At 37.3% G+C, this 22,616-nt stretch overlaps 1 protein-coding gene across 1 annotated transcript; it reads left to right on the forward strand.

Moving 5' to 3' along the window:
• Positions 1 to 1,532: 1,532 nt before the first annotated feature.
• On the forward strand, positions 1,533 to 22,616 carry CTH (cystathionine gamma-lyase). Its single transcript, XM_006191025.3, has 12 exons — positions 1,533 to 1,855; positions 5,298 to 5,379; positions 7,251 to 7,346; positions 8,515 to 8,624; positions 10,854 to 10,985; positions 13,902 to 13,959; positions 14,458 to 14,535; positions 15,570 to 15,722; positions 17,019 to 17,140; positions 18,531 to 18,583; positions 21,665 to 21,803; positions 22,050 to 22,616. Exons 1-12 carry the CDS (start codon positions 1,688 to 1,690, stop codon positions 22,074 to 22,076), a joined length of 1,218 nt encoding a protein of 405 aa, XP_006191087.1. The 5' UTR covers positions 1,533 to 1,687; the 3' UTR covers positions 22,077 to 22,616.

Consider the following 22,616-nt stretch of genomic DNA (forward strand, 5'->3'; position numbering starts at 1 on the left):
AGGTTTCTCAATTCATGAGAGTGAAAAAGGCTTAATTTAGAGCATTTATATTGGTATCATTTTTAAAAGAATCTTTTGTTACAGTAATACTAAATAAAATATTCATATTTACTCAACTCAGTGTTTGTTCACAAATATTAAGAGGAAAACAAATAAGGGTTGTTTAAGACCCTCCTGATCTCTAAGCATTATATCACATAAAAACATAACCATGTACAGCCATATATAGCTCTTGAGGTGAGTTGCAGTTGACATGTTATATTTTTAACAGAAGAATATTAATTAAATATACTTTAATACCTATTAGTGTTTTGGAGTGCATCCATTTTTCCCTCAGGGCTAAAAATTTTGCCAGATCTCAAAAGCTTGCAGGTTGTTAGGCACTGCTCCCCTAGTGCTTATTGGCTGTGTCCCTGTAGTTAATTTGAAAGCAAATTGCCTCAGTCCTTCCAGTAGAAAAATTTAAGAGCTGTTTATTTTGTATTCTCTTCTTTCTTAATTGGCTTAATAAAGTTTCAGATCTTTAGCTAATACTTTGTAGGAACAGAATTATTCCTAAATTCCCTAGTCCTAGAAAATAGTCACAATTGTAAATAGGTCAAGTCTGTATTGTTCAGGGAACAAGGAGATTATTGTTTGTTTTCAAGGAGTGATCCTTGTGAGAGTAGGGCTCTGAGTGCAGGTGAGTGGTAAATTGGAACTGCTTTGTTTTTCCTACAAAGGATGTTGCTGTCAGTTGTGTAACAACGAAGGCATTTTGTATAAGGATTTGAGACTCCAGTAAGTTTTTCAAAGCCACACTTTTTTTTCATCAGGGAGACCTTCTCTAGGTACTTCAAAAGAAGGTAATGATGTTTGATAAAAGCTCATTTGAATAGCTCCTAGGAAGTTGCCAGAGTTTCGCTTAGAGATCATCACTACAGTAGCTTTACTGTTAAGCAAAATATGACCCTCACTTCTGTTTCAATTAAAGCAAGTACTGGGTCATTACAGAGTTCAGCGTGCCTTCAAAGGCAGGCTGCTCGCTGTTAATGAGAATCCAAGCTGCACATTTGGCAGCTTGGCCCACCGTTTTCTTAACCAATCTCCACTGGGTCGCTTGCGTCTGTCAGCACCGCCCTCAGGACAAAGAGTAGCAGCCGTGGTGGGGAGGGGTCGGGGCCAGGGCTGCGGTGAGAGGGGGTCATCTGTGCGGCTTGTTTACAGGGTACTCGGTTTCAGTGTGAAACCTGTTTTTTTCCGCGTCTCCGGCGAACCTCCGGTTTGAGGTCACACAGACGCCCGGCAGCTTCCCCGGGGCCGGGACTCAGGAATTTCACCCGCGGGGACCAACAGCACGGGGACACAGGGACACCGGGTTCACTCCACATCCTCACCGGGAAGAGGGTTGGCGACGACGCTCCAGGCAACGCCTCCGCTGCCGCCCAATGAGGAGCGGGGGCCCCGTCGGGGCCTTCGCTCATTGGGTCGCGCTGGCTCCGCCCGGGGCGAACGCAACCTTCCCGGCCGACTGATAAAGCCTCAGCCTCAGAGTCACAGAGCCTTGCTTTTGCGCGCGTTACGCGTGGCTACTTGGCCTTTCTTTACCTCTCTTTCGCCCAGTTGTGTCTTTTTCAGGCCCTGACGCCCCAGTCTCCTAGTTTTATCTTCCTCGCTCTCTTCCTCTTTCCTTCCTTTGAAGCTCAGCATGCAGGAAAAAGACGCCTCTCCACGCGGTTTCCTGCCTAGCTTCCAACATTTCGCCACACAGGCCATCCATGTGGGCCAGGAACCGGAGCAATGGACCTCCCAGGCTTTAGTGCCCCCCATCTCACTGTCCACCACGTTCAAGCAAGGGGCTCCTGGCCAGCACTTGGTGAGCTGGGTCTGTCTGGGGCGGTCCAGGGTTGGGCGGTAAAAGAGATGGCTTATAAATTAAAAAGGCACTCAAGTAATTTGTAAGATGTAATTTATGTATCAGAAAGGCGCCCCGAAAGGATGTATACTACGTCTGTAAGCCTCTTTGTCGTAAAACTTTGTATTGGGTGGCACAGTGATTCTATTTATTTTGATAAGCAGGATTGGAAGGAACAGTTTGTCCAACTTGCCATATAGCTTTGGGCTGATGGTCCTGTGATGTTAGCAAGTTTACAGTTCAAAACTGAGTGTCATAATTTCCTTGAATTACCTTTAGCAAGAAAAATTATAAAGATACAGTAAGGAGTCAGCTGGAAATAATTGAGGCTGATAATTCACCTGGAATCAAAATCATTCCCAACAGATATTAATTCCCGGTATTATTCTTAGTAGTTATTAAGTTATTGAGTACTTACCATGTGCCAGATACATACTTACATGTATTATGTATTACATATGTATTACATATATTGCCTCAGGTAATCCTTACAACCATTCTAGTCTGAACTATGTTCTTATTTCTCTCATGAAAAAATCTGAGATCTAGGGATGTTAAGTATCTAGTCAAAGGCCACATGGCTAGTAAGTGGTGGAGCTGTGATTCAAGTCTGCTGTAGGACCCCAGCCACTCTTAGGCGGTAGACCACACACTGTGCTATACTGCTATAATGCTATAATAATCTAACCCATTGCATCAGTGTGGTTTAGTGATTAAGAGCATAAACCATGTAGTCAGAAGACCTAGTTTTGGATTCTGGCACCACTTCTGAGCTGGGTGATCTTGGGTAAGTTACTTAAACTATCCAAGCCTCAGACTGATCTTCTGTAAATGGGTTAATAATAGTACCTACCACGTAAATTGTTGATAAATATATGTTAAGCTGTATGATACATTATAGTTGTTCAGTAGTTTGGTATTTTGTGGTGTTCAGTTTTACACTTTTTCCATTTGAGCCTCATAACAAACAAGTCAGAGGGCAGGATAGACTTTTATACACTTTTTATAGAAAAGGAACTACCCAGAGTCATAGATGAATGACTTGTGAGGTTTATGAAAGAGCCCTTTGTGTTAATCAGATAGCTTTTTCTTTTTTGGTAGAATACTTGATGGATCTTTGAGTATTTAAAAGTTGTTGAAGTTCAGAAGAAATTACAGTTGACCCTTGAATAACAGGGATTTGAACTGCATGGGTCTACTTATACGTGGATTTTTTTCAATAGTAAATACTACATTGCTACACAGTCCTCGGTTGGTTGAATCCAGAGATGCATAACCACAGAAAAGGAGGGCCGACTACAAGTTATAACACAGATCTTCGACTGAGCATAGGGTCGGCGTCCCTAACCCCTGAGTTGTTCAAGTGTCAACTATAATTAAATGAACTTTGTAGACCCAAAACCTTGATTGTACTTCAAACCTCTTTAGTGTGTTGTGTTATATAAGTTGAGGAAAATTATTTACCATGTAGCCCTTTGTGAGGTAGAGTTCTAAGGGCATTTCTACTACTGGTTTAGGATACTTTTCGCTGCCTTATTTTATAATAAAAATGTGTACACAACATGTCTTCCAAGCATGCAGTTTCCTCCTGGTGTAGGGCTTCGTGAATGTGTAGTTGCCCAAACATGTAGTTGCATTTAGTGCAAAAGTTAATTTAGCGATGATAGTAATAACTAAAGGTTTTCAGAGAGTCAGCAGAGAGGGTAACATCCACAAACTCCTCCTAATCCCTTTAAAAAATTAGTGACGAGCACAAAGGAGAATTTGAGGAGCTGAGTGAGAAGCATCTAATTCTCCAGTTCCACTTGGAAAAACGCTGAATGTGTGATAATGTGGGAATTTGCCACTGAAATAGGTTTTCTTCCCCAACAAAGTTAAATCTCTGCAGTGAATATTTATAGAGACACGGGCTACCTTTCTGTGGCAGTAGCCACATGAATCCAGTCTTTTTTCCTGTCTGAATACAGCTACAGGTCCCATCATGAAGATGATGGTGGGGAGTGGTTAGGATATCCTGGAGCCTATAAAATGTCTACTCAGTATGTCAAAAACAAGGAAACAAACAGGCAACAAAACTTAAAATAAAATTACTGATACTGGGGGCTCCTGAATCAGAAACAAAGGCGTAAAGAGTGGTTGTGTTTTGTTATGTGCTGTATGAGGCAAAGGGAGAACATTAGACAGGGGAATTTTAGTCTGTGTTTCAGAGAAATCCTGGCTTTGAATTCTGGCTCTGACACTCCCTAGAAGATTTAACTTTCCTTGCTTCAGAGCAGATTGTGAAGATTAAATAAAACGAGTGGATACAGAGAGAGAGTGACTAACACTACATAATATCATTTATATGGGGAATCTAAAAAATACAACAAACTAGTGAATATAACAAAAAAAGAAGCAGACTCAGATATAGAGAACAAACTAGAGGTTACCATGGGGAGAGGGAAAAGGAGAGGGGAAGGTAGGGGTAGGAGATTGAGAGCTACACACTACTATGCATAAAATAAATAAGCTACAAGGATATATAGTACAACACAGGAAAAATAGCAAGTATTTTATAATGACTGTAAATGGAATATAACTTTTAACAATTGTGAATCACTATGTTGTAAACCTGAAGCTTTTGTCATATGGTGCATCAACTATATATTTCAATAAAAAGAAATAAAATGACTGGATGAATACAGCTAGTACAGTGCCATACATGTAAAAGGAATATAATGCAATTTAAAAAAAAGTAATGTCTGAAGCTACTTTGCCAAGAATTATTCTCTTTTTTGAGTCACTTTTGCAGAGCCACAATCTGAGCTTCGAGCGTTTGTAGGATCTGTTCATAGCTTCGTGTTGGATACTAAACAGAACTTGCATCACTTACTTTTGGGAAATGAAATGCAGGTTAGAAATATGTCTACTTTGTTGGTTCAGGTGGTTCCCATTTCCTCATATCCCTAGATTAATGGGTAGAGGTGAGTCTAACATAATAATGATGCTAAAAATAAAAACCATTATTTATCTAGTGGTTAGCACATGCCACGCCTCAAGGAGAGAACTTATTATACATTATCTCGTTTTATCTTCACAACAACTTTATGAACTAGATATCAGTATTTTATTTCCTTTTTACAGGTATGGAAATTGACTCTGGGAGTTGTCAAGTAACTTACCTATTGTCATGTAGCTCATAAGTGGCAGACACAGAATTCTAACCCAGTTTGGCTGACTTTAAAGCCTCTCCACACCACTATGGCCACAACACTGTTATTGCTTCTGTCTAATGGCAAGATATGCCATAGATAAATAACAGAAAGTCATTATGGTATGATGGACCCATAGAGGAGATAGCGATGCTGAGACTCTGATGATAAATTTAAATCTCTTAGGATGAACTATAACTTCTTTTCTTCAGGGTTTTGAGTATAGCCGTTCTGGAAATCCCACCAGGAATTGCTTGGAAAAAGCAGTGGCAGCACTGGATGGAGCTAAGTACTGTAAGTGATTTTCATTTCAGAGTGTAAAATCTAGACTCCATTCTTACACCCAGACAGAAAAGCATACAGGCACAGAATGTAGAACTGGAAAGAAGTAAGGATTAGCTAGTTCAAAACTCTTATTTTTTGAAGATACTGAATTATTTGCTCAAGGTCCCACAAATGGCTTAATATGCATATGTGTAATTTATAAGGTGAAAATAAATATGAATAGAGGCAAAATGACAGAATTTGTTATTTAGTATTCATGTAAATGCACATTTCATCTGAAGCTGTCAGTATAGAGAAATAAAAATCAATTAAGTTTTACAACACTACCTGTGAGAATATAAACTTTCCTATACTTTGGTTCATGCACCTGCTGTTTTGTGCCTGAGAACAGCACCAAGGAACGTTTGCAATAGCCAGGTGCCCTTGACAATGTGCTCTCAGAGATTAGGGATTAACTCAGAATCTTGTGTTTTTTTCCGTGAAGGAAATGATTTGCTGTTAAATCATCTTCGTATATTTTATACAAATGATACTAAGTGGGGGTAGAATAGTGAATAGAAAATAAGAATCTTAAGAGTTTTCTCACAGTAAGAGTATAGGAATCAGAGATGTTAATGTGAGTTAGGGTTTGTTTGGGACTTTGCAGGGGTGCGGAGTGGGTTCTTTTGTTCTGGATGAGGGGATTTTTTTTTTTTTTTTTACACTAAACGTGAAATTTAGTACTGCATGGGGAACATTATTTCCCACAGGAAGTATAAAGGCCGAGGGTTCATATGCCAGACACTTTTTTCAAGTGGGCTCCAGAAAACATGGTGTTTTTTAACTGGTGGTAAGGGTTAGCATTCTGTATGAATTCATTTTTGGACCACAGATTTGCCTAGTAGGGAACTGTAAAGCCAACTTCAACTTTTCTGAGAATGACATTTCCAAGTTAATTGGATTCTACTAGTCACAGGTGATTTTTGTCAAGGTGATTTTGTCAGGATATGTTCTTTTACGGTGTGTAATTTGCACAAGGCCAGTTTTTTTTAAAAATTATTCAATTTCATTATTTTTGTTCAATAACAAAAGATTCAGGATCACATTTGTTTAAAAGAGAATCCACATTAAAAATTTTTTAAAAATAAAATTTATTAAATTTATTAGACACGTCAGGTCTCATTTTGAGTTTTGTTAAAACATTTGCTCAGTTGCATATCCATATGGTTAATGAATGAATCATCTTAGCTCTGTTCCTCAAGAATTTGAAATTTTCTTTAGAGTTTGATACTTTTAAACTCTTAACTTATCACAGACATAGTAAACAATCTTATAGTTACTGGGGGAAAGGGGATGGGAAAGGATAAATTTGGGAGTTTGAAATTTGCAAATGTTAGCCACTATATATAAAAATAGATTGGAAAAAAAACAAGTTTCTTCTGCATAGCACAGGGAACTATGTTTAATATCTTGTAATAACCTTTAATGAAAAAGATTATGAAAACAAATATACATATGTATATGCATGACTGGGACATTGTGCTGTACACCAGAAATTGACACATTATAACTGACTGTACTTCATTTGAAAAAAATCTGTAATTTAATTGGCAATTGGCCTTTTATCTCAGAATTTTGTGAAGAATTACTCCCTTGAAGCTTTTCAGAGGAATGTTATAACTAGAGCAGAATTATATATTTTTTATTTTAAAGATATTTTATCTTTGAAATAGAAAGGGAGATTTTGTAATGGTGTTAATCAGGGGATTTCTGGTGACCAGTAGTGATGGTTGTCCTTTTATCCACAGAGAGAGGACGTAAAATAATGGAAGTAAATATTGTAGGTGTTTTTAACCTACAGGTCTGACTTTTCACTTACTCTAACTTGGTTTTCACTTTAGGTTTGGCCTTTGCTTCTGGTTTAGCAGCCACTGTGACTATCACCCATCTCTTGAAAGCAGGAGACCAGATTATTTGTATGGATGATGTGTATGGAGGTAGGTGACCTCTCTCGCTCGTGTTGTGTCGGCTGATACTTTAAAGACAATAAAATGGGTCCTGAATATGTTAATCATGTTACCAGGATTGTTGATATTAATTACCTTTTCAAGGCATGATATATATATATATATATTTCAAATACTTCTAAGTAATTAAATGTGACTTCTAGAATATTATTACCATTTTATCCATCTCCTGTCTGAACAAAAAGTTAAGTTTGTAAGTTCTTTGAAGGAAGAGATTTACTTTTAGTGACCATTTTATCCCTCTCAGGAATTTGCAAAATGCTTTGTATTTTATCATAGGTCCCTATTACAGTTTGTTGTTTTGAAATTACGGAAAAATCAAACCTTTAGTTACTATTAAATGCTTTATAAAAACCTCTTGGCAAACACAGGTACAAAATCTTAAAAATTGCTGTTAATTTTTAACAATTCTTTACAATCTTCCTCAATCTTATATTACTGAGGGTCAGTCTACCAAAAGTCCAGTATATCTTTGATGACGGAATTGTTTTTGCTTTTTTGGTTCATTATCAATAACAGCAAATTTTTCTCTAAATCATATATAAACATCAAGTCCAGAACAGTATTTATAAAAGAAATTATTCAAAGTTGAATGATTTATCTTCTTTCACTATACACCTCTAGTAGTTTGATTTCTGTTGTCTCATTTATTAAAGCTTTCAGAACCACATAGCAAAATGATTGAGAAAGTACAAAAAATAATAACCAATTCTTTTCTATTATCAAAGTATAATCAGATGGAAAATTTATTCTGAACATTTTACTGACATTGGTTCATTTATGTTAGATTTGAGTACTAGGAAGAAATTGTTAAAGATATTGATGTTTTAGGGAGCATGCCACTTAATGTTTAAAGAGGAGAGACAGTGTGTTTTAAGAAACATTTTCTGCTCCATGCCACTTGGTGTGGGTATCAAGTGTATTTTATTTGACTCTTTAACTTTCAGTTTAAAATTTAAGCCTTATGTTTTTTAGTATACAAAATAGTTACACTATTCAAAAAAGTAGAATTGCTTTTAGTTTCTTCTTTATCGGTGATTGACACTTCCTTATATTTTTTAAGTGTTTATACCTGTAAGGAATGAATATTTCTTAATACAATGTTCTTTCCATTTTGTCTGATTTTCTTCTGCCTCAGGTACAAACAGGTACTTCAGGCAGGTGGCAATTGAATTTGGATTAAAAATTTCTTTTGTTGATTGTTCCAAAACCAAATTGCTAGAAGCAGCTATTACACCAGAAACCAAGGTAAATCAGTCAGTTTTCAGTTTTGTCTTTTTCCCTATGATGTTTTGTTTTAATCATTTCTGTTTACTTGTGGATATAACTTAAATCTGAGTAACAAATTTTTACTCGAAGTCAGTGGAAACCATCAAGGGAAAGATAGCTCTGGCTTCTTCTGAGTTTTGTAACGTAATGGTTTGGCACATGTATTCTGTAGTGGGATTCAGATTCTAATTCTGTATCACAGTTAGTATAGTATTGGGGGGAAGTTATTTAACCAAGGTCTCAATTTTTTCATCTGCAAGATGGGAATAATTGCACCTGCTTTATAAAAAGGTGTGAAATAAGTGCGATAAGACATATGAAATGCCTATTACAGTGCCCAATATGTGATAACTGTTAAAAAATATGTCGGCAAAAGCACACAATTCTTAACTGCTTTACCAAGCTAGTACTGGTAACAAAAGTCATCACAGAGATTGGGTTTCAGAAAAGAAAGCTTACAAATCCCTAAACACTTAGCACAGTTTTAAGGGTTCTAAGGATTATTTCAGCAAAATAATAGAGGTAGAGAATGGGCCACAAGCAATCCTTAGCCTCCGTCCTGGGAAGCTTGTGTGCCACTGGAAGTGTTTTGTGCCGGAGTGAATGGCATATGTGATATTCTTTCTTGAGACCTCATTGAAATTCTGCATGGGTAAAAGAAAGACCAGTGTCTTTTATAAGTCAGCCTTTTCCAACTTTTTGCTAATGATTAAAAGGTTTGAATTGTACTTAAGATTATGTTGCAGTGAATGCTAAAAAGTTAAACCCTTTTCTCACACAAATAATTACTTTGAAGATTAACAACAGAGTGAGCTTTGAGTGATTAAGGTCTGTTTTCAAAGGAACTTGTTTTTCTTTTTTTTTTCTTTCTTTTTTAATCTTGCTTGGGAGAAAAGATATTAAAATAGCTGATCTGAGTCTTTCTAAGGGAAGAAAGCAGATTGTGAGTACATTAATTCTTGTCAACAGAACTTCATGTAGTGGCTTTTTACCAACTTAGTACATTTTTCTCCCTGAAATATCTGCTTCATCATTTGAAGTCGATTTTTAAAATCCATATAAAGTCTACTTTGTATTTATTTACTTATTTTAATTTTAATTGTTGTTGTTGTTGTTGTAGTGAATGGGAAACGTTCTTACCCAGGAATACTTTTTTTAGTTTCTTAAATAGTTCTGTTCTTGTAGAATATGCATTTTTTTAACTACCTTATCTTTTCTACAGTAAAACTCTGGAGTAGGAAGAGTATTAAACAATATCTCTTGCCCATTTATATAGGTAATGAAGAGAGAATGATTAACCCTTTTAAAAAGAAAGCTGTAGATAATGTCATTCAGGACAATGGTTTAACAAACAATTCTTTTCTTTGGCCTTTTCAGTAACTATCAAACATCCACAGTGTGCCTGGATTGTGCTAGGTTTTGAGAGACAGATAATTATGATATTGTCTCTTTCTTTCTTTTTTTTTTTAGGGGGGTAGTTTTGGAGGGGGAAGGTAATTAGGTTTATTTTATTTCTTTCTTTCTTAGTGGAGGTACTGGGGATTGAACCCAGGACCTTGTGCATGCTCAGCAGACACCCTACCAATGAGCTATACCCTCCCCCTGATATTGTCTCTTTCTTAAATGAGCTGTGGCCAGGTTTTCTGTTGTGTGTATCATTGCTCTTCCTCACTCTGAAACCCATGCTCTTCTTCAAGTTCTGGGGACTTATTTTGTGGTTTCCAGTGCATCTGGCAGCATTTAAGTTACTATTCAGGATGTTTTTGGCATCATAGGGATAGTTCTCTTTAATGAAAATTCCAGAATGTAACCTTAGGCAATCTGTGTTATTTATCCTTGAGAGCAAAATTCCCAGACATTGAACTATGTCTTTGGAATTCATCCCCTTTTTAGTGGAAAATAATTATAATGATTAACTTGAACACTTTTCTGCTTCTATGTACACTATCTCATTTGATCTTTACAACAGCTGTGTAAGGTAAATATTATCAATCTTATTGTATAGATGAAAAATTGGGGGAATACAGAGGGTTAGTTCCTTAGCTATGACCTCTTAGAAGTTCATGGGGTTTAGGATTCAGATTGAAAACTTTAAACTTTGTCGTCCATGGTCTTTCAATGTCGCCTCCCAGATGGTTACAATATATGAGATGTATGTTAGTACACTGTATGTTTTACAAACTATTGTCATTTACTGAATTGTTATAGCTTGTTTGGATTGAAACTCCCACAAACCCTAACTTGAAGATGATTGACATTGAAGCCTGTGCTCATATTGTCCATAAACATGGAGACATTATTATGGTCGTGGATAATACTTTTATGTCGGCATATTTCCAGGTAAGCGAAAATGATTTTTTTGGCATGATGAGTAGACTACACAGATACCTGTAATTAGGAAAGGAAGGACTTACTTACTTTACATTAATGAACAAACTCATGAAATCTAATCATAATTATTGATTAGACAAAGAATTAAAATTGGATTTTTTTTCTACCATTAGTTAATATCTTTTCAACCCTAGGATAATATCTTGTATGGGACTTCGTGTGTTTTAAGTGTTGTTTTAATATATTGAAACCTGGCTAAAGTTATCTTATTTTTAGTCTCTCTCTCCCCCTCTCTCCCTCTCCCCTTCCCTCTCTGTCTGTATATATATGTATGTATATGTGTATATATATATATATACATATGTGTATATATACATATACACATATACATACATATATATCTGGCTAACCTTCCAAATAAAAGGAAAAGAAAAGCTGTATCAGTGATGTCTCAGTGATGTGTATTGCACATATTATTTCTCCATTTTCTTCCTTCTTCCTAGTTTGTCTTCCCTCGGTGCTTCATAGACCATGCCTGGCCCTCTGTATCTTTACCTTATTGGTACCATGAATTCCTACCCCATGTTTCACATTGTGTGTGTAAGTACAGCTCCTCTTAAACTATTTTCCTGCCTACCCCTCTACATACATGTCTTCCCCACTCAAACCCTCCGTCTCATCCTCCATTCCCTTTCCATTTTGCTCCTACTCTTTTTCCCGGGCTCTTCTTCCTTTCTGTTTTGCTCCTTTTGGTAGATCACCTTGGGATCTCTCTACGGTTGACTAGTTGTCTGCCTTTCCCCCCACGTTCTTCTCTTTCCAATGAGTAGCCTAACTGTGTTTCCCTTCCCTGTTAGGAGTTACCGTCTCCCCGCCCTTCCTTCCTGTCTGTACCTTGTGGTCATTCTTATAACACTTCTTGTAGTTCACCTTTATTCTGCGGTTCCTGAAACCCCGGCTCACTTTCTCCAGCTCTTCAGTTAGGCAGATGTTTGCAAGCTCACCTGTTTACTTCCCCCTCTTCTGTTCCGAGTCCCTGAAGTTGGCCCAGGCTGCTGCTTCCCTGTGAGTGGCCAGCTCTCTGAGAGCTTACACAAACCTGGTCTTCACTCTCCTCCATTTTATTCAGAAGGCACTACCATGTTGCATTTCCCTTTCCTGGAACACATTTCCTGGCTACACTGCAGTTAGATGAGCTGTCTGCCTTGGGCTCATGCTGAATCTTTGGCTGCTTCTTATGTCAGGTGAAGCAGTCTGTTTGCAAGTGACAATCTCCTGGCATCATCTGTTTGTCCCTGGTGATTTTCACCCGTGGAGTCTTTATCCCAACTCCTTACCCCCAGTTACCCCTTCAGCAGGCCAGCTGGTTCAGTGTGAAGTTGCTCTAGCTGAGTCATAGCGAGTCCTGCATATTCCCAAAGAGATCGCGGGGACTGATTTAGCCAGGGCCTGCCCAGGTTACTCATCAGGCTGGGCCCTTTTTCTCCTATTACTGTCACTACAATAGATCCAGTTTTTCTACCTTTCTGAAGCCCACATCACATTCCTCACGCCAGGGACTGCAGTTTGCTTCATTTCAATCTGGATTCATTCCAGTCGAATTAATCAGAATTACATTGTCCCTAGGCAACCACATGCATTGGTTCCACAAAGCAAATCTTCTGAAAAGGGTATCTCATTGTTTTAACCTCATGAAAACTGGATGTAGCCTTTCTTCCCTGCTTTTTGTCTTCTGGATTTTCTATAAGTCTCACAAAAGGCAAAATGGACATATCAGCATAAGGTTTCAGATTAGAACCTCTGAATCCTGGGTGTGAGTCCTGACTCCCCCATTTTTTTAATCCGAGTGACCTGTTTTATTTTCCTTAGTCCTTTTTCCCCATCTGTACAATTGGATTTTGTTGAATTAGTTAGGTAATACATTTTGAACAGTGCTTCACTGAGTTTTGGAAAGTGTTTAACATGGTTCTCGGTGCCTTATGAGGTCAATAGTTGCTACTGGTTTTTATTTGTCCTTCTGACCATAGAGTTTATAGAATGTTGGCACTGGAAGAGACCTTACACATCATCTGGTTTGACCCATAACTTTAGAGAGATGTAGAGAGTGCTTTGAACAATGCCTTACTTAAAACATCCTATTTTTGAAACTCTAAATGAAAAGCCCCATAACCCCCAGTTAGTGAGGTTAAACACGCATTCTCTCTCTCTCTCACACACACATGCACACACGCAATTTATTTTAAAGAAAATGTAAATGGAAAGATGTTGATGTTGTATTGTTTAGTGAGTAAGTTGATTATAACTTTAATTCTCACTGTAAACAAAGACGTTTAACACTAAAGGATTACTCTTCAGGAAAATTGGGTGATGGAAACCAGTAGAAACAGATTTCTTTATGAGTAATTTTACACTTGACAAAACTAGTATAAATAAAGAGTAACTGAGTCAAGATCATGACAAATCGAATGAGTAATCACAAGATACATTGTAATATTTTAATGATTAAAAATTGAAGCAAATGTTTTATTACTTGACATAGCAATTGCTGACAGTTTATGTCAACTATTCTATGCATTTACTGAGTCATAAAATGCCAAGATCTCTGTTGTAGGTAATAAGTTTAGGGGCCAGTCAGCAATTGCTCTGAAGAAACAAGTTCAGAAGACTTGTTGACCTGGGCTTGTCTGCTGTTTCTAGAAAATAAGTGCCTTTGGGTTGAATACGGGGTCGAATACTTCGTATTTTTATTTTGGTGGGAGGGAGGAAAGGGAAAGGTAATATCCCGGATAACTGGAAACTTTTAAAGTATATACATATTTTAGAAAAGTTAGAAAAGAATGGATTTTACAGGAGCAAATAGGCCAGTTATGAAGCATATTTTCAAGTGATTTCCCGTTTCAAATACAAACCTTCTATTCCTTTCAGCGGCCGTTGGCTCTGGGAGCTGATATTTGTATGTATTCAGCAACAAAATATATGAACGGTAAGACATGCACAGTCTACGCTTTGAGTGTTCGTTTCCATGGAAAGATGAAAGTAGCATAAGGCTTGGAATTTGGATCTCTTTTCTTATGCTGTTATTTGAGTTTTCTCTATGACTCCTATAGAAAGTAAGACAGTTATACTTTGATTAAGTTATTAGGTTAAATATGGCATTTCATTTATAGCAGACAAAACTATGCTCATGATTTATCAGAAGAGGATTAAAATTTACTTTAAAAGGCTATAATTTTATCTTGCTGACAGCTTAAAAAGTGTCATTTTTATATGATTTTAATTTTATTGTTTTAAGTACACTTTTTGCTACTATCAAATTGAATAAAGTGTCCTTAAACTTATTCTATAGGGCTTTTTCCCAGAAGTTTTTTCAACTGAAAGTCACATTTTAGAAATTATAAAATGAGAAATAAACATACATTATTTTTAACCTAAAGGTATTCTATATTTTTTGTTTTGTTTTATTTTGTTTTTATTTTTTTAGGCCACAGTGATGTTGTGATGGGGTTAGTGTCACTTAATTCTGAGAGCCTTCATGATAGGCTCCGTTTCTTACAAAATTGTAAGTATTCAAAAGCCTGAATTTCCCTTTCTGCTCTCAAAGTGGCTATATTTGGTATTTGTGTTTCCACTAAATGTTGTGAAGTAATAGCATTCTACTAATTTAGGAGGAAATGAGAAATAGAGGGAAAAGTAGAAAAATTGGATTATAAAAATACAAGTATAAAATAACACAGCTTTACAACTTTACCAAGGAACAAGTTTTATTATTTTTCAAATCCATGTTAATTTTGATAATATTTTGGTAAAGCCCAAATGACTTTTTTAGTTTTAAGACTTAAAGGATTTTTTTTTTAACATTTGGAATGATGATGGCTTTCTAATACTATGCCTTTTATATCTGGAATGGTGGTTAATTTTAAATAGCACTTAAGATATAAAGTTATATTTTTCAACAGATGTCTAAACATCTGTTTTCTGTCTAGATTGTTTAGTTACCTCAGGTATAGCTAAGGGTTTGTTTAAAGAGCTGCAATTTAACCACTGTGATTGTTAAAGTAATAAAAGGGGGCACTGAGGAAGGAAACCAAAATTTACTGCTTCATAAATTCCTTTCATTTGTAAAAAGAAGGAATGAGATACGTATCCTGGAGACATGGGAAATCACAGGCTGCTTTAGACAAAAGCTAAATAAGATGTTGGCAGAATATTCAGTAATAAGAGGAGCTGAACTGCTGTTTTTCTGTATATGTTATAATACTTCTTCAAAGAAATACAAGATTAAACTATGTGCAATATGTCATTTCATTAAAACCACAGGACTATCTGTGCTCATACTGGGAAGTTCATATCACTGTGTTTGTACTTAGTTTTCTGGATGTTCATTTCCTCTCCCATTTTAAAGCCCATTTTCGTAAACATGTTTTATGCTTCGTTCTCACGCTTCTAATTTGATGTATTAATTTTTCCCACTAAAAGTCAAAGATTGGGCTTTGTACTAGCTTCTCGGAGTCACTGTAATGAAAAAGAGTGGTGAGAGACTTTTCTGGGTCCCTCCTCACCTTCAGACTAACCTGGGACATGCTCATTTCGCAGCTCTCGGAGCTGTTCCATCTCCTGTTGACTGTTACCTCTGCATTCGAGGTCTGAAGACACTACAGATCCGCATGGAGAAGCATTTTGAAAATGGAATGGCAGTTGCTCAATTTTTAGAATCGAATCCTCGGGTAGAAAAGGTTATTTATCCTGGTATGTTAACCTGCTTTCTAAGCACATGTGTTTACACTAGGATTTTAAGAGTTATCCTAAGCATCCTGTTTGTGTAACTTTATTTCTACGTTAGGTGCTTTTGTCTATTTTTATGTTGTTCACTTATCATTGAACACTGCTGTGTGTCAGGCTTTTTGATGGGTTTGATGGTAAAGAAGATAGATGTAGTCTTTGGCTTAGTGTTGCCTATGTGTCTAGTGGATGCTTAAATATTAAGAAATTACATATTAGATGTTCCTGTGATGGTCTTTAGCGTGAAGGTTTGTGTATACCTATTCCAGGATCGTAAACTTGTACTTCCAGTTGATTTGCTTATAATCTTATCAATCTGCTATTTTGCACTAGCTCTAACTTTTATCTGCTGTGGATTAAGACTTGATACTTACCTAGCTGAAACTTCCCTGGAAGCTCTCATACTTGGTTTTTTGTTTGTTTGTTTGTTTTTTTAATTCCTTCACCTCTCACATCTAGAAATGCTCATACAGAGTTAGCACTTACATGCTACTCTTTGAACTTATTTCACCATCTTTTAAATTGTGGTAGTTTTAAGTAAATAGTTATTTTAAACTCTTTGAAGATATGCAGCCATATAGTCTTGGGGTGTACAGGAGAATTAGGTTTGACCCCTGCTCTCAAGGAATTTGGATAAATCAAGGCAAAAGTACATGAGATTAAATGCCCTAATATGTACACTAGGTAAAGAGCTGTTGACTGGAGTGTATTTTGAACGAAGAGGGGGAGGAACATTTTGGGCTGTGCACTGAAGAATGGGTAGCTTTGGTTAAGAGAGGGTATGGATGAGGCACTTCAGATTTTTTCAGTACATGTTTATCAATTGCCAACTGTGGGCCAGGCTTTTTACTAGGAACTGGGATCCAATTAATTAACAAAAGAGATAGCTTTCTCCTCGTGGAGCTAGTCTGATGGATAAGACAGATATTGAGCAGGAAATTACAGAGGATATATTTAACAGAGGGAAGAGGGCAGTCAGAGGGGAGACTATTCCAGGTTAAAGGAACACCATGTACAAAAGTTGAGTGTGGTACCACTGGTGTAAAGAAAACTGGCTTCACTAGAGGCTAGAAAAGATAAGTCAAAATGAAGCTAGAGAGATGGGCAGGGGCCAGAACAAGAGGTCAGATGTGAAAATGGCATAAAGCTCATTATTAGGCTTATTTGCAGTTTACTTAAGAGAATGGTGATTTTTGTTGTTGTTGTTCTGAGTGTATATGTGTGACTCTAAAACAAGACTTCCATTATACCTTATGATTACAGGGCTGCCTTCCCATCCTCAGCATGAGCTGGCAAAGCGTCAGTGCACAGGTTGCCCAGGGATGGTCACCTTCTATATCAAGGGCACCCTTCAGCATGCTGAAACTTTCCTTAAGAACATAAAGGTAAAAGTTCAAAATAGGTTTTTAAATTGTAGACATTAAGCCCTTCTTATAGCATTATTATATTCATTATTTCTCACTTCCACCCAACTCAGATTAAGGCTTTTGTACCTACAGGTCACACCCACAAGCCATGAAAGGTCATGAAATGCATTGGGTTGGAAAATGACTTAAAAAAAACAGGTGCAGTGGCAGCTATCTGAGTATGCTCACTTACTTAACTCTCCAGACACTGCCATCAGTTTGAGAGAGGCAGAATGCTGTAAAGCATTGGTTTTTTAAATTTATTGAAAAGTGAACCACCTCTTCAAATGATAAATATTATGTGAAGCCTCAGTAGTGTGTGGTCAGTGCACTGCCTAAAGAGGCTGTTCTGAAATCTAGCCTAGGAATGGCTTTCTAAACCCTGTGCCTCCCAGGCTGCATCTGCCTGGAGTGAGGGAAAGGAGGCTTTTGTCTAAGTTCACAGAGGCAGGAGGCTCTCAGGGGCCCTGCGAGAGAGGCCTGTGTAACTCCATACCCTGGGCTGGCGTTGAGCTCATGCAATAATGTATTTAAGACTCTGAGTTTTATCCATTTAATTAATTAATTAATTGAGTCAATTATTTTTCATGTTATTTGGAGGGGAGGGGAGATAATCAAGTTTATTTATTTATTTATTTTAATGGAGGTGCTGGGGAGTGAACCCAAGATCTCATGCATGCTAAGCATGCACTCTGCCACTGAGCTATACCCTCCCCCCCAAAAGACTGAGTTTTAAATACTATAAATCTAAAGAAAAGGATGCTGCTAGATTAGTGAAAGTCCTCCTGGTTCTAAAATTTGTCTACTTCTAAAATCAGAAATATAATAGTGTATACTTTATTTAACACAGTTTTGAGAGTAATTTTTAATACATCTGTAAAATTTTATGAGACTATAACACTAAATACAACTGAGTTTTTTTCCCTTCTATCCAGGAAAGAGTTAAGTAGATGTATTAATTTAATAAGTGATACATATTAACAAGTAAGCCTTTATAACTTGATAGACATTAAGAGACTTTTATTTAAAGAGTAACCACAGAGGTAGGTCTCTTATGTAATAATTCTGAGGTTTTAGTGCTCAGGTTAAATATTATTTAAGTATGAGGTCAAATAAGGAAGGTATAGAAGGGTCACTCTGATAAACTTAATGCTTTAGAAGTTACATAATATGTCTAATTGCTTAAATCATCGTTATGGATTTTATTCTCATTTTTTCCTCCAAGTGTTTTACCCAATTTGCAGTTTATTCATAATTGCCGCCATTTCCCATCCCCCGTGCCAGGGTCACTTTATTTAAAAAATTTATTTTTAGATTTTCGTATTTTTGTTTCTGTGGAAGACCTAAATGAGTGTTTTCTTTGCCATAGTTATTTACTCTGGCTGAGAGCTTGGGAGGATATGAAAGTCTTGCTGAGCTTCCGTAAGTATATTTCTGTTTTTCTCGGTATTTTAACTTTGATTTCAACTTGAATGATTGTTTAGAATAGGCATAGGATAAAATCAGGGATAATTCAAGATATTTAGCAGTAACAGCAGCACCTTACTATGAAATTGGAATGGACTCTAACTCAATAGAATGGAGATCCTGATGAAATCTAATGGGGGCTGCTAATCAGAAAGCTGTGTCCTCCCAAATTTTGCTTTTTCCTTATTTGCCTGAAGGAGATTCCAGCAGTTAATTCTCTGACCTCTGACCCAGGGCTACTTGTTCTGCTCTACTCTGCCCTGGAAGGGAGGTTGGAGACTTTGTACTGGAAGGGCTGATTTCAAGGCTCCCAGGGAAACAGAATGTGTTTCTGATAAAACACCTCTATATGCTCATTTGTCAGAGGAAGGCTCTACTAGTTACCGTGAAGTCTGTTTATTTTCTGTTCTCTGTGGGGTAAACCTTGAATGGCTCCATGTTGTCTGCAAGATAAACCCCCAATCTAACTTAATATTGCTGGTCCTTCACTACCTGACCCCACCAAATCATCTAATTTTATCAAAGTACTGGAGGATATTAGAACACAAAGCAGCCTAATATGTAGTCCATCCAACAGCTTATCTTATAGACAAAGGAACAAAGATTCAGAAAGTCTTGCTGATTACTCAAATGTCATACACGAATATGTTAGCAACTTCATTCTTGAGGCTTTGCATCAGAAACAGTGAGGTGGGGGAGGTTAAAGCAGCCTGGATCTGGATTTGAGACCTCGTTCCATCAATCACTTAACTTTTGAGCTTCAATTTTTCCATCTATACATTGGCATTAATAATTAACATAGTGATTATTATTTATTGATTACCTGTTCCAGCAAACATTCCTTAGTTACATCCTGATTTTACATTATGTTTCTATGCCCATATATTATAATTATTATAGGCATAAATCAGTATTATTACCTAGTAATTTTCAACCATATTAAATGCATTGTGTGTTCCTGTGTTTTAATTTTCATGAACATTTCTGGAATGACAATGTGCTGAGGAATGTCAGGGTTTACCAAAAATTAGGCACATTTCCTGCCCTCTCATAGTAGTTTGTAGTTTATGGGGAGAGGCAGAGTCATTTCATAAAGTTAAAAAAAATATGATGTCCAAATAGTGATTCAAATAATCAAGATAACCCACAGAGGGTTTTTGTTAGTCTTTTAGGAAGATGCTTGCTAGTAAGTCTGGATGCACAAGAGGGCACACTCAGCATATGAAATTGGTTTATTTTTCATAGTAATGAAATGTGTATTACTTTAAGGCTCTCTTAAAAATAGACCTGGCCTGATTTATTTAGAGATTTGGTTGAAAGTTGCGTGGCCCGCAGGCCCTCCAGCTAGGCTATACCCCCAGTGCCAGTGGGAGAGTAAATGTAGGTCAGGGCTTGTCTGTTCTATCAGCCTCACTCTGTGTCTCTCAACAGTGCTGCAACCAGCGCAGCACTGCAATCAGGGTGGAGGGAGCAGAGCCAACGTGTACTCTGGTCTCCGAGCCTAACAACACGTGTTAACCTGGTGGCCTTAGAGAAGGTACTTATCCTCTCTCAATCTCAGTTTCCTCAGTTGTGAAATGTGGATAATGCTGTATGCAGCTCTTAAGTTGTAAGAACCTTGAGGGAAAGAAATCTGTAAGCTAATGCCTCGATCCATATTAAGTACTCAATACATGTTAACTACTATTATGAATTACTGTTTCTTATTGAGCATCTACTACATTCCAGGTACTTGTAAGTGCATCATAAATGTTCCTTCCATCAATGACTGTGACAGACTTTTGAGATAGGTGTTGTGTCCAGTTTTTATCCATTTAAAAATATGAATTAGTGCACATAAATGATTTAGTTGAGCACCTGCCTCATGGTAAATGTACAATAAATGACTGCTATTGTTATTTCAGATGAGGAAATCAATTCTGAGCACAGGTAACTTTTACAAGCCCACACAGTCAGTATGTGGAAGGGCTGAGATTCATACCCAAGTCTATTGGTCTCAGAGGCTAAAGTTCTTGTTTCAATGCATTCAGTCTCTGTTAAGGAACTAAGAGCCTTAAAAGGCAGAACATTTCAAGGAGGACATCTGTGCGTAAAACTTCATTAGAGTGATAAAGGAAGATGTTCATTTACTTTGAGCACAACTATCATTTTCTTCCCATGGGCCTGAAGTGAGTTAAGAGAAGGCAATTAGGCTTGCCTTCTGATGGTGGGAGGGAAAGGAAGGATAAGCATTGGTGGCAGTGTACATCTTAGTGCTCAGTCAGCCTCTTTGCCACGATGGCTCAGCCTGCAGAGATTTCTCCCTGCTCTAAACTCCGCCCAGCCATTCCTACTGTCCGTACTTGTTTGATATCCACTGTAGACTATTCTGTTTTGTGACTCGCTGTAGTGTTTATCTCCTGCTTTGCTATCTAGGGTAAAGCAAGTATCATTCTTCTTGGTTTTCCAAGTCTTGCTGCAGTAGGTGCTTTAGCCTTACACTTGTTGATGATGACAATGAGTTGCTAGATGGTGCTGGAATTCCTAGTGCTTCATGATTGCTACTGGTGATCCTGGCTTGTCTTTCCCTGATCTGCCTCAGGAGGTCCAGTTCTGGATTGATCCTTCAAACCAGAGAGAGTTAATTCTGGCCAGCTTTTGGTCCAGGAGGTGTCCTGTAATTCCAGCTGGTTGGTCATAGGGTGTATGACTTCCGGCCAGGGCCTCATTCAGGCTGGTGTTAGAGTCCACACACCGGAGGCTGTCTCTTGCCCTCCTGCCTGGGGATGCCTTGACTGGCACCTCCACTGTCCGACTGAGTATACCTTCCCGATGGTATAAAAAATATACAAGATCTTGGTTTTTTTTTTAAAATCATGACTAGAAGAGATAATTTTCACAATTGAAAAATTTATTTGCCTATGAAAATTTACAGGTGTGTGAAGCATTTGATATTTAGAGTAGAAAAATTTTGAAGATAATTGCAATTTATGAGATAGAAACATGCCTCCACTGGTACAATATAGTGATCAAAAATTTGGTTGCTTTTTCTTCCAGGGCAATCATGACCCATGCGTCAGTACCTAAGAGTGACAGAGAAGTCCTTGGAATTAGTGACACATTGATTCGACTCTCTGTTGGCTTAGAGGATAAACAAGACCTACTGGAAGATCTCGACCAAGCTTTGAAAGCCGCAGTAAGCTTTATTTTAGTGTGTGTGCTTCATCTTGGGAGCAGGGGGCCTTATAATTATGGAGTAGCCTCACTGAACTGCAAAGGTTTCCTCTTCCCTCGCTACGATAGGCAGGGTGTATAAATGCACAGGGAACTCAGTCGAAAGTGCACATTTAAAAGATGGTCATCTTCAGAAGAGGATTCTTGGGTGGTGAAGTCTTTGCCTGAACGTTTAATAACGTATTTTTCTTGTGCACTGTTAATACAGCACCCTCCAACTGCAAGTCACAACTAGCATTCCAGCACTGCTTTTAGAATTTGCTTCCTGAGAAGATCAAATCTTCTGATTATTTGATGGACCATTAACGAGCCTTCACAGATTTTTCAAGTGAAGATTTTAAGGCACCTCATTACCCTTTCACAGCTGCAATCTTCCAGGGAATCATCGCTTTTAAAAACAGTTTCTTCTTTCCCTTATTGTAATTGACTGGTCAATTCTGTTAACTTCTTTTTGTTAATTTTGGTGTACATTTACCTCAGAAGGAGGTGAGATTTATGCTTCTACTGGGGATTGTATTGGTTTTTCAAGCTTAAGATTTATATTGATCGTGTTTTCAATATAGTGGTGATTCATTTTTGATGTTTTCTGAGGAATTTAAATTATTGTTAAATCAAGAGTGATTTTTGTTATATTGCTGAAAGCAGCACTCAAGGCAGTGGTTTACACTTAATTACCATAAGCCAAAAATAAAATATTTGAAACATCTACTGTGAAATTCTACTGATTTAAGGTTGTACTTAACTATTTAAAAAAAAAATCTTATTATCAAATGCA

The sequence above is a fragment of the Camelus ferus genome, chromosome 13 (assembly GCF_009834535.1).
Source record: "Camelus ferus isolate YT-003-E chromosome 13, BCGSAC_Cfer_1.0, whole genome shotgun sequence".
Lineage (NCBI taxonomy): Eukaryota > Metazoa > Chordata > Mammalia > Artiodactyla > Camelidae > Camelus > Camelus ferus.